This window comes from Symphalangus syndactylus, chromosome 3 (assembly GCF_028878055.3).
Source record: "Symphalangus syndactylus isolate Jambi chromosome 3, NHGRI_mSymSyn1-v2.1_pri, whole genome shotgun sequence".
NCBI classification, from domain to species: Eukaryota; Metazoa; Chordata; class Mammalia; order Primates; family Hylobatidae; genus Symphalangus; species Symphalangus syndactylus.
The window spans coordinates 20090306-20103687 of record NC_072425.2 but is presented as its reverse complement, the minus strand read 5'-3'; the positions used below and the strand labels follow the sequence as shown (position 1 = coordinate 20103687).

General features: G+C 36.4%; 1 protein-coding gene across 11 annotated transcripts in view; it reads right to left on the bottom strand.

Moving 5' to 3' along the window:
- NR6A1 (nuclear receptor subfamily 6 group A member 1) overlaps positions 1 to 13382 on the bottom strand; it is a 258389-nt gene that overhangs the window by 241324 nt on the left and 3683 nt on the right. The window contains exon 1 of one of the 11 annotated variants that reach the window (XM_055271133.2): positions 131 to 574. The exons of 9 other annotated variants lie outside the window; for them this stretch is intronic. Coding sequence is in view for 1 of the 2 variants with exons in the window: in XM_055271135.2 (XP_055127110.2) it covers positions 131 to 260 (130 nt within the window). In the remaining variant the exon portion in view is untranslated. Of the gene's footprint in view, positions 1 to 130; positions 575 to 13382 lie in introns of those variants that run through there. One more of the 11 variants, XM_055271135.2, reaches the window with a different exon arrangement.

The following is a 13382-nucleotide window of genomic DNA, read 5'->3' as shown; positions in this document are numbered from 1 at the left end:
ATGAGATAATTCCAAGTCAACTGACCAAATTGCCAAATCTCCAGATAGCCAATTCTCTAAATTTGTCAAAAATTTGTTTTACGTATTTGGACAGTTTATAAAAATTCATATTGATGAGACAGTTAATTACCTTTTAAGGATTTCTGCCAAGTCAGAACTGACCGTTGGAATACCAGCATTTTCAAGATGTTCAATTTGTCTCTACACTGCAGCTGGAGAGAGCTGAGGCAGAGAGGACCTCTGCTGGTAGAAATATACATCCTTGTCTGGGCTGCAGGGGATGGAGGAGAAATGATGTATAGGAAATGGGAAAAAGAAAAAGGAAAAAAATGGCGGGGAGCATTTAAGAAAAAGGAGATTAACAACGGGTTCTGTAAGGTCTACCGATTAAATTCAGCAAACTGTCTTTTATTGAATGGAATACTGGATAAACTGAACATTTGGGAAACTGGTTTTCAATGACTTGGATTGTGGTAAACTGGTCTGCTGTACCTATGAGATCGATGATATTAACATTACTTACAGATAAGGAAATTAACTCAGAAACTTTTGTAAAGTAATACAGCTACATTCCAGGTTTTCCATAAACTACCTCATTTCATTCTCCAATAATCGATGTGGTGATTCCACATCCTTTTACCACCCCTCAACCCAGTATCTCCACCCCCCTTCCACCCAACTGTCAAAAAATACATAAAAAATCACAAGAATAGACAGGATTTAAACCCAAGTCTAACGTTAAAGCTCAGGCTCTAATGCACCTAGTTATCACTACATCCTACCAATTTGCTGAAATAATTTTTAACCCCTGTCCTCCCACTGCTCAAGTTTGTCTACCATTACTACAGTAACTCCTTTCTGCAAAGATCTGCTTTTCACAGGTTGAGCCACATTACTGTAAGACTAAACGGAAATATTTCAGGCAAAAGAGTATTTCAGAGATCTCATTTTATTTACCCTGAACAACCTTATTGCTCACACGATTTCAGATCAAATCAGAACTGAAACTGTTTGAGAACTTCCATTAGAGACTCTCAGACTGGCAATCCCTGCTGTGTATTAACAACTTTTTCCTTTCATTATGTTGGCTTCATTCACAAGCACATTGGCATATAATTTCATTATTGTGATCTAAGAGTGACTAGGTTAGTCTCATTAAATAAATGTAAAAACTAAAATAATCCTAAAATCTGCAAGATCTATGTAACACCTTACTGCTTGCTCAAATTATCTGCTTTACTGCTGGACTCTTCAGCGATTTATCACATTTATGATGCTGGAAGACATGTCTTATCCGACCTACTGACACATAAAACCTAACTTTTCTTATAGCAACAACGTCAAGGTCCTTTCTGTCAATAAGATAGTACTTCAAGGCTCTCTAAACAGCTGCGAATATATGCTATCCTTTTGGTAAGCAGAAAAGTCCTTTATTCATAGAACTTAAGATGTGGCTCATATATAAAGCATTTTTAAAACATTAATATTTTTATTTTTACACTGCCTGAGTATAATCAGAAACTTTCACTAACAAAATTCCCACTGTGTAAAATATTTTAAGAATCAATTAAACTGTTACTTTTAAAAAAGTGTTAAATATTTGTTCTGATTCCCCACTGGGTTCAAAAACCTCTTTGATGTTAAGATGGGGAAAAGACAGATCTTTTCAGCAAATCTGAATAGCACAAAATGACACTTTGAAAAATGCCACCCTCTCTTAAATCTTTTCAAGTACATATTTTAAATGATCAACAAATAGATGACAAACTTAATTATTTTTGTAGCCCATATTAGGCTTCTCTTTGCACTTTAGTAGTACCTCTTATTATTTCTGATCTTCAATGTACACCCAAGGCTACGCTTAATGTTTTAGCAAATAGAATACAATTCTTTTGAAATTGACAAAAGCTATAAATTTAACTCAAGACAGCTTTTGTAGTTCAGTTAGATTCAAGGTCATCTCAAAGCTTTTAATTACTAACCAGGAATTCAGGAGGTTTGTACTCGCTATAGTTGAGGGAAAGAGCAGCTGGCTTATTCATTTTCTTATTAAAGAGCATTACAAAACCTGTCTTGGCAAATTACAAGTTTCTGACCACCAGTGGTGAGCACAAAGCAGCAATGCAAATGATCTTCAAACATTCATGTTTACTTTCAATCAACATAAACTTTAACAATGTCTAAAGACTACTTAATTTTAATTTCAGCAAATATGACTTATGCTTTAATAATAAAAAGTATAGATAGCTGGATTCCCAAAATGTTCCTATTTCCATTCTGAAACCAGACCTGTTAAAAACTGTGAATGCCCTTCAAATTAGCATAAGATTTATTTAGATTCTTTCACCATCAAACACTGAACAGGATCAGGATAGAAACTAGCCACTGAGGAACCCACGCAGATTTCTAAATGAATGCAAGTTTAAATTCTCTCTATGTGTACTTAATTTCTATTCACACTCAGGTATAGGTAGGTCTCAAGACACAGTAAAGACTTTGTGGGAGATGATATAATTGTATTAGAAGACACATGCACATCAACTCATCATCCCAAGATTTTTAGAGGCAACCAGAGAAGGCTCTAGAGTGTCTCTGCCACCCATTTACCCATATCTGTAAGAAAGAAGGTAGCCTCAGAACGGTCCTTAAGCACAGCTCTGACCAGGCTGGAGATGCTAGGATGAGGATGCAGGGCAACATTCTAGTGCCAGAATCAAAAAGAAAAAAAAAAAAGGGCCGGGGTGGGGCGGGAATGACTCTCTCTCCCCCCAAAATGATAAAAAGCAAAGAGCCTACCCACAGTATCTCAAATTCTATCTCAAGCACCAGGCATTTATTAAAATAAATAAGTACTGGTGGTAGCCCTGGATGTTGGTATGCAAGGTATCTCAGTGAAAATTAAAGTAGTTGTTGGTGAGGGTACACTGAGATAAGACACACACTTCTCAAAATTATCCCCCAAAATAAGCCAAGATAAAAGCAAGCACAAGATGGTGTGAGAAGCATTGTTATAACATTGAAAAAATAAAACCTATCTAAATGGCCAGCAATGAAAAACAATGGGCTGTCATACAGCTATCGAAAGTTTCAAATAACTTGATGTTCAATGAGTGAAGTTTGTAACAGGAGAAAAAACATTTAAAATTAAACAAAAAGCAGAAAACATAATAGTATATACTGTATGCCTAAAAAAATGCAAAAAAAACCCTTGGATTTGAGGTCTAGAAGGAAATGTTAATGAAAGTTGCTTAGTGGTAGGATTATAGGTTATTTTCCCTTCATTTTCCATATTCTCTTCAGTGACCATGCATTAATTTTAAAAACACTGGATTCTTAAGCAGCTCACATCTAAGAACCAAAGGACCTAAGGGCCACAGGCAATTCAAGCACAGACAGACCCCCAGAAATCACAAGTATTTAAAACCTAAATATACAATGCAGCTGTATCTCTCCTGCTTTTATTTATATGCAAGCACTTCCAACTGTGTTTCCCAGGATATGGTCCTTAGACAATGCTTTAACCCTGCTTTCCAAACAAGGCATTTGAAATATGGGGTATTCTCCAGCCAGGAGTCCTTATCTATGCTCTGAAACTAGCTTTGGAGAATAAATTTACAGTGTTTCACAAACTTTGGATTGCTCAGTATTTATTTTTTGATGGGTACACTGTACGAAAAGCAAACTTATTTTGAAATATTTTGAAAAGGCTCACAGCAGATAGGAAATTTTATTTCCAAATGTTAAATGCACTTCTTCACAGCAGTACTTTCAGCAACTGCTTGCAGTCAGTTCTGAATTCCAGGGAACCAAAGTATCTTTCAGATTCGATCTGTCACCAAGAAAGGGAATATTTTTTTGTGGGAAAGCAATTGTATTTTCCCACATTAGGTGATTGATTAAGTTCTCTCCCTAAAAGGCTGATTGGTTTCCTGGTGCCAGTAAAATGATTGATGGATATTTCAACTGCAGCTACCCTGCTACACTCTTCACTTCACCCCTCCCCCATGCACCTCTCCCCTTTCCTGCTGGGTTCCCTTTTTACAGACCAGCAGTGTTTAAGGAAGTTTCCCTTCTGTTTTGCAATTTCCCTTAATGAATCAACGTTCTCAAATGAAGCACATTTAATCTTAGGAAGACAGCACTCTTCTCAATGCTGAATGAGTTTTGCAGATAAATATCCCATTACAAGGAACAAGGAAAAACTCTAAAATTAACTATGGGTTTGACTCAGCGAACGAAACTGTACTCAAAAAAGAGAAAGTGTGGCATGGAGGGGTTATAAATGAAAAAAGTGATCTTGTTTAAAAAAACAAAAATACTCCATAATTTATTTCAAATTTACATTACAAATTATCATAACATCAGAACTGTAACTGTAAACATTTCTATAAGGCAGACTCAAAGAATGAAATTTACAGATAAATTATGTGATCCCACAGGCTTTAAAGCAGCCAAGTATTCTAAAGCAGAACAGGGAAACAGTTTAGTAAATGTAAATATTCTTAGAGGGATGATTGAACAGTATCTGAAATCAAAATCATCCCAGAGAATGTGGGCAGTGAGTACCACAGCTACTTGCTTTAGGCAGAACTTTTCTAAATTGCAACTTCCTGTTTTGCCCAATTCATTCCATCATAAACCTGGAAAATCCTTTCAGGGATTATCTAATTTAGCTCCTCCATTTTTATAGGTGGACCCACAGAGACATGCAACTGAGACAGAGCTAGAATCAGATCCTAGGCATAAAATATCTCCTGGGACCCATAACTCCTCAATGTTTGGGATCCTCTCTGAAGTCTTTTCCTATTCAAACTACTTTGCTAACATAATCTATTAACCCACACTGCCTATCCTCTTTTACATCTTTCTCACTATCTCTCTTTTCATTAGGAAATCACCTTCTGTATTTTATAAATTTTGGACACCTAGCTCTTATATTTCTTTTGTGTGACAGAATTTTAAAAAGGCACATGGGGCAAAGGCCACCTTTTCCTAAGCTGCATTCCCGAATACAGTCAAGCAAACAGCCACTAGTTTATTGGCCATCTCGTATTAATCTGAGGTATCTAGTCACTTTAAATTACAGGAGAGCCGTGTTTCCAAACAGAAACTACATTCTAGTTCCAGGAGGGCCCATCACACCTTGGATTTAGCTTAAACACACTGCCTGACTTAGATATTGGCCCCAATTTCCTCAAGTAGCTGAAAAGCATATTCCTTTCCCTTATATTTTGTAGACTTACTCTGACTACCAGCAAGGGACTCTGAGATAAGCAAAAGGCTCATATTCCTAACTTGCCTCTTTCATTCATTCAATATTCATGGAACACCAATCCTCAGTGCTTAGGATACAGATAAAATACACTGTACTCCTGCCCTGAGTAACTCAAAACACCTTCATTCCTTAGCATCCCTTGGGTTCACTGAAGATTGTCCCTGATTTGGCAAAATTGTTTTCTGGCAAAAGGCTTATTAAAACCAACATGAGGCCAGGGGCCATGGCTCACGGTTGTAATCCCAGCACTTTGGGAGCCCAAGGCGGGTGGATCATGAGGTCAGGAGTTCAAGACCAGCCTGGCCAACACAGTGACACCCTGTCTCTACTAAAAATACAAAAATTAGCTGGGCATGGTGGTGGGCACCTATAATCCCAGCTACTCGGGAGGCTGAGGCAGGAAAATCGCTTGAACCCAGGAGGTAGAGGTTGCACTGAGCCAAGATGGCACCACTGCACTCCAGCCTGGGTGACAGAGCTAGACTACATCTCAAAAAAAAAAAAAAAAAAAAAAAACACCAACATGAGGTGGGATGCCGAGGCAGGCAGATCACCTGATATCACAAATTCAAGACCAGCCTGGCCAACATGGTGAAATCCCATCTCTACTAAAAATACAAAAATTAGCCAGGCATGGTGGCGGGCACCTGTAATCCCAGCTGCTTCGGAGGCTGAAGCAGGAGAATCACTTAAACCAGGGAGGTGCAGGCTGCAGTGAGCCAAGATCTTGCCACTGCACTCCAGCCTGGGAGACAGAGACTCCATCTCAAAAAATAAAAATAAAAATAAAATAAAATAAAATAAAATAAAGCCAACATGAGAGAAAAGAAAAAAGTCACTTGCAATTCTAAGAGTGGGTCTTTTTGGCTCTCTAATCAATAAAAGTTGAATTCTGGGCCTCTCCAACATAGATAAATGCCCCAGATTCTCAGGTTTTTGCTTTTGGGCAGATACTATGCTTGGCAATTTACAGACCTTGTCTCTAATCCTTATAACCCTACAGTCAATTTCAGAAATGTCAGAGTATATTGGAGAAGAGGGGATGTTAAACCTACGAAAGAAACTTAATGCTGTTACTAGCTGCAAAATCTGGAGGTTTAAACTCTGTGGGTCTCAGTTTTCACCTGCAAGATGGGGATAACAGAACACCTACCTCAGAGTTAAGATGATAAATATACATAAGGTGTTTAGATTATAAACTCTATGTAAATGTTAGCTATTAATGTTAAATGAGAACACTAAAGTTCAGAGAAGTCAAGTGACAAAGTCGCATAGCTGTGATCTTTGGTTAGGCCACACTCCAGAGTCCCTGCTCTTTGCCTCACACCATCTAACCAAAATCCTTCCTCCCTGGATGGGACTACTATTGCCATTTTCAAAAAACAAAGCCCTCTAAATGCATGTCAATGGGGAGCTTCCCCCAGGTGGTTTATTATCCTGCTAAAAAGGCATCTTGGGGGAAGGATTCCAAGACTAGAGAGAGGAGGTCTCCTGACAGGTTAGATTTCAAAAGTACAGTAAGAATATGGAAGAAAAAAGCCAAATCTGTCTCAGTTATTAGGTTTCGTAATTAAAGCAATTTAACTCAACTGAAGAATGCAATTGAAGATTTCATGTGAATCTTCAAATCCAAATATTAAGATATAAAAGGCTTGTATTTTCTTACAACTAAGCTGCAATCCCCACAGAACACAAAAATGTTTTCAAAGGTACATTACATGAAACTCCAAGAATATCAAGATAATTACAGAGCTCTTAGGAAGGAAGCCCAAATAATTATCTCACTGATCTTTCATCACCTACCCAAGCTTCACCTTGAGTTCTGATGCGGTAACTCCTTATTTGTTATTCACATTGTTACGTGACATTTCTTCAGCCAGCAAGCCCACTACAGGATGAGTTCTACCTAGCAACTACCCTAAGGAGTAAATCTCTTAACTCTTTAACAACACAGTAATTGACTTACACTAAAATGTTACTCACACTAGGAAAGGATCTTCTTCGACCAGAGAAGAGATGCCTCTCCTATACAGACTTTATTACCATTTCAGTGAAAACCAGGTTAAAAGCAAACCAATTTACAAAATGGCATTACCGAAATCACAACTCTAAGACTCAGTGAAGCCAAACACGTCTAAGGAAAGCAAATAAGCAAGCTATTCTTGATGGAAGTTTTAAAAAGCACGATAGGCTCTTTATCTCTTATAAATTGTTCATTATTCTATAGCAATGACTCTTAAGAAATTCTGTCGTCAGATTTATTTCCACAATTGTTAAGTCTACCCTTGGTGAGGCAACTGGTTCTCTTGAAAAACTGCTGCCACAAGACAATTATCAGTTAAGCAACAGGTTTCATGTAGCAGGTAACAAAAGCTTTATCAGAGAACTCGGTGAGAGCGCACTACCACACATTTCATGTATTCCCAAGCAAAGAAAACTTAAAATGATATGAACTCATTTTCAATAAAAGTAGCTCAATTATCGAGGGAAGTAAGAAAACTCCAAAGTAAAGTACTACTAATGGTATCTGGTGAAGTCACCATCTTCTTTACACCTTTCGTTAGTTCATTTAGACCTGGAGTTCTCATATATTTACACTTGAGTTTTCTTCAGGATCCCTTTTACACTCTTAAAAATTATGAAGGACCCTTTAGGGTTGATATTTATGTGGCTTTGTCAATTGATATTTATCATACTGGAAAATAAACCTATGAAAAATTTAAAATATTTAATAATCCATTTAAATTTAATAAATCCACGTTAGTATAACATTTTTATGAAAAATAAAATTGTCCAATAAAACATAAAAATTAGAAGAGTGGCATTGTTTTACATTTTGCTAATCTCCTTAATATCTGGCTTAATCCTAGCAGCTAGATCTCCTGTTTATCCATTCAGTATATTGTGATTTTTCGTTGTTGTTGAAGCACAGGCAGAAAATCTGGCCCCACAGATTTATAATCGGAAAAGGAAGAAGTATTTGCTTTTTAAAGTAATTGTGGATAGTCTTCTTTGATACTCCAACAAAACTCAGTAAGTGGTACTTTCTTAAAGGTTAGTTCAGTGTGAGTTTAAAACCATTATCAATGAACTATGTGTAATCCGTTACATTAAAATCCACTGATCAATCTGGCATTTTGAACAGATCTCTTACCTGTGTAGGTTCCTGTAATATCACACATAGATCTTTTGGAAAATACTGAATTGCTGAGATATTCAGATTTCCAAAATGTTGACACATTTCATAACGTCGAAAATCATATTTGTGAATTTCATCATCAATCTCATCAGAAAAGACGTTAACCATTGGGAAGCTGTCAAGCTCTTAGTGGCAAGTACAAGTTTTCCAAAACTAATTGTTGCTTGAAAGCTCAAATTTTATTTACTGGCAACCAATACTGTCAGTTTTCCTTGATATGACAGACTCACTGTTCGTTTAAGAAAAAAATAGTCTGCCAAATGCCCAAGGCTGAATGAAGTATAGTTTAATTATTTCAAGTATTCCATGAACAAAAGTAGCTGGCTCAGATCACAACATAATCATACAAATACTTTGTCTTAAAACAACCATTTTAGTTTGCACCAGAAGTGCTTGGCATGTACTTTTCCATTTTGTCACACAGAATATCAAAAGTACATGTACTCAAGGGTCAAGATTTAATCATCATTTTTACTGCTTCATCAAGGATGACATTAAGTGGAAAAGTCTTTTTAAAAAATACAAGTGCATGGAAGTGAAGAATATGATGACTACTAATACAGTTTGTGCCTTGATTTCTGGTAAGGGACCAACAGTTTTTACTCACTATTGTTTCTGCAAAATCAGTGTAAATGTCAATACAGTAAAAACGGCAAATGATGTCTTAGCATTACGATTAAAATATATTTAAGAACATCCTGAAAGGGTCTCAAGGACCCCCAGAGGATTGCAGACCACACTTTGAAAATCACTGGTTTGGATGCAACCATAAATAAATTTAAGGACTCAATAAATGGGAAGAGATTAAGTTTGAAACAAGCAATAGTAATGAATGGTCAACCAATGACAGAAAATACAATTGAGTACTACTTCACTATTTGTTTATAAATTTTAAAAGGCAAGGAATGAGGAAGCGGGATAAAGTACATAAGGCTACACAGAAGTGTTCTGTCTTCTAGCTTTTCTTTCGTGACAGAAAGACTAAATTAAATAAATTGCAGTTAGCCATAATAAAAAGAACATTGCATCTGATCCAGTGGAGCACAAGGAATTTTTAAAAGACTTAATTTTTAATTCTTCCAAGGTGATACAGCTTCATACAGCTTCATGATTGAAATGGGGACTTACATTTCAACTAATAAAATTAGTTTTAAAAATGAAAACTGCCGGGCACGGTGGCTCACGTCTGTAACCCCAGTACTTTGGGAGGCTGAGGCACGTGGATCACTTGAGGTCAGGAGTTCGAGACCAGCCTGGCCAACATGGTGAAACCCTGTCTCTACTGAAAACATAAAAATTAGCTGGGCATGGTGGTGGATGCCTGTAATCCCAGCTACTCAGGAGGCTGAGGCAGGAGAATCGCTTGAACCCAGGAAGCTGAGGTTGCAGTGAGCCGAGATCGCACTACTGCACTCCAGCCTGGGCAAGAGTGAGACTCCATCACCAAAAAAAAAAAAAAAAAGAAAGAGAACTATATGTTTAAGCTATTCCCTTCACTGAATCAGTCTATGCTTAATTTTGCGGTAGATTTGTTACTAAAATGTTTCCTGAGCTCCAAACTATGGGATTACAACTGAAGGAAACATCACAGATAAAATATCACAGGAAATCTAATCAACCATCTCTTTTTTTCCATCAATGTTTTAGAAGAAAATAGAGAATACAGAAATTTGGGCACTACAATGATGTGTTGGAAGAGCAAGCAGAACCCACTCTTAGACCTCCAAAATGCTCTCATACACAGATCTAAAAATCCATGATTCTATGAAATGTAAGGAGGAACTGGAAATAACAAGCTGGGAAGATCATCTTTTTCACATGAAGAATTTAGTTGTGCATTTCTCTCTCAAAATACGAATCTTGAGTATATTTTTAATGAGTTATAAATTGTTTACAATGCAAATAGTTGTTCAAGCAAATATGTTAGATACATTCTCTGCTAATAATACCACTACAATTCCAATGTGCTATAGCTATTATTCTAACAACTCGCTTAATCACTATTACCAAATTTTTAAAATAATTTCTCACTTGGGCAGTGAGTGCAAAGTCACTATTCTGGGTCAAACCACCCACAGAGTGTATCTTCAAATCAAATGCCTGGATTTGTTTCCCTGAATACATTACATGTTGCTGCCCAGGGAATTGGTTTTAGAAACATTACACCTGCCAGCTGACTTATCGACAGGGCCCATAGAACTGACACCAACTTAAAGGCAAGATTCAGTCCAGAAACAGAAAAATATACTGCTACTGCCATCTGTGGTTTATGCTTGAATAGCTTCTCTGGTGTAAACAAATTGAAGGGTGTAGAGTTTACAATTAGAATCCAAAGGCCTCATCATTTAAAGACACTTTTTTAAAGTTAATTATTAATGTAACAAATTGTATGGTTTATTTAGTATAAGACATAGGAATCCGTGATTCTGTATTTGAGCTTATTATATAATGCTGATGGAGAAACCACAAACTACCCTGAATGAAAACTACTCCATTACATAACTTTATTTGTCCCAAACACACACTCCTTCAAGAAACTCAGAACACTTGAAGCCTTCCTGTGAATTTATAATTAGAATCATTTCTCTTTTGAAATCGTGACTGTCAATATTAAAACAGCCCCTGAAATTTTTAAAGCAAAAAAATTTTAAGAAATCCAGGAATTTTCTATTTAGACATAAGAATTTGGCCAGTTTGCTTCTGTCAAGATAAAAATTTGGGAGTTCAATTATTCCTATAATTTTTTTAAGAACAAAAATTCCAAAATGCAAATGAAGTTTCAAAGTAGGCTATTTTCACAACATATTTTCTCTCAGTTTGCTTTCTCAAATGACAACCACTGTAGCTTGGGGATCAAAAGATTTGGTGCAGCTGGGGGTGGGGAAAAAAGCAATTCAGCTCCCCAGCGGCCGGCTGAGGAAATCCTGGTCTGCTCCCAAACTAAATCACTGTTAATTAGAATTACCGGGTTACACTAGTAAAGTCTTATTTAAATAACTGTAACCACTGAAAAAATCTGGGTTTTTTTGAGAAGCTTTTCTACAAAGGCTGCTGTTTAATAGCAGGTAACAAAGAATGAAGAACGAAATACCGTAGGAAATGTTTTATTCTTTCAAATGATGCTCTCCTTTTTCCTGTGGCTATTTCTCCACCATACTGAAAAACAGGTTAGACATCTCACAGTGGTTTTCTTCTGATTTTCTATTACTTACTAAGGGTGTTACAGTCTAACACCCTTGTCTTTTTCTTAAAGACATGCCATGTTGGAAAACAAGCAATAAACAAAAGACTGGGCTGGATTCTTGAAATACTGTATATCAAAGCTACATCTAGAGACGTTTTTTAAATTTAAGCTCAGCTGAATCTGAAACTTTAGCTCTAAAAAGCTCAATACCCAAGAAAAAACTACCTGCTCAGTACCAAACCACTTTCTTGCTCATTTTTAATAATTCTGGTATTTCTGAACCCTAGTTATCAAAGGCATCCATAAACCCTTAAGAAATTACCTGAGGCAGGAAAAACTTTAATTAAGAAGTTAAGGTTGATCTTAATGCAGAAGTGTGAAAGAAAACATTTTCCTTCACAACTTAATTGGTTTTGGAAATGCTCTCAAAGTATTACAAAGAGTTGGGTATATCAGATCACTACTTATGTGGGCAGATTAGATAGCTACCTTCTGTTAAAAACTGTTTCAAGCACATTTATTCTTTATTGAAATACAAGCATGTTTATCTGTTGATTCAGAACTTTGATTTTTCTAACTCGGACCTTTTTCTCACATGACTAGAATCTGTTTTTACACATGAAATAAGGCACTTTCATTGTCCTACTTAAAAAAAACACACTGACCCAACAATGTAAAATTTTCTCTAAAACACATCTTCTCAAGTGTCACTTTCAACTTAATTATTATGCATGGAAAAAATACTGAACAGAAAAGTGTCACTAATTTGGCTATAAATCAAAAATAAACTTAAGAAGCAAAAATTAGGACCAGCCCCAAAGATCTCGATGAATTTGCTGACAATGAAGTCTCCTAATGTGGGAGAATCTATCCTGGCTTTATGCAATTCTTAAGCCAGAAGTTGCCATCTGAACACAATTCATTAACAGATCAATTTTTCAACATAACCAATAAATAATATCTACCCGATTATAAAAACGAAGTGGTAAATCTTCCTACTAACACAAATGAAACTAACACAGCTCCAAGCTCCAAAACATGCAAGCATCATTAGCAATCTAAAGCCAATTTGCACAGCAAACACTAGGGGTGGTATAAGAAACTTCCTTTCCCAATGTTACAGCAACAGTTGGCATTTCTACCTACCATCCTCCATTATTCTAAAATGTGGTATTTTAATCTAAACTCTATTTTCCACCTTTGCCCCAAAACCCTAGGAAAAAAGTAGGGAATGAGAAACTAGGAAATTCTAAATAAAATATGGAAATGCATGATTTGGACATATTTTTGGAAATTTACCAGCAGTTATTTTTTTCATTAGCTCCCCATCCAACTCCCTTTCATGTGCTAACACATGTGCCTTGCATACACCTTTCTGCTACAGAAGTCAGAATGAATTATAGATTAGGAATCATGTCATATTTTGGTTACATGAATCAGAACTGCTGAATGATTTGGTGGCTTGTACACTGGAGACTGTAAATGTGGTCATCTCCCATCTCAGCTATGCAAAATCACCAGTGAATTTGCTCATTGTTGCCTTTCTTCTACCCTAGCCGTCTTTGGAGGTCACAGAAGCTACAAAAAAAAAGAAAAAAAAAAAAAAGCAAAACCTGCGTGCTCTATGTACTAAGAAACAACAGTACTACAGCATGTTTTTGGTTTTGTTTTTTTCTAACAGGAGTAGGAAAAAATTCTGGGGCAACTCAGAATTAATTTTTTAA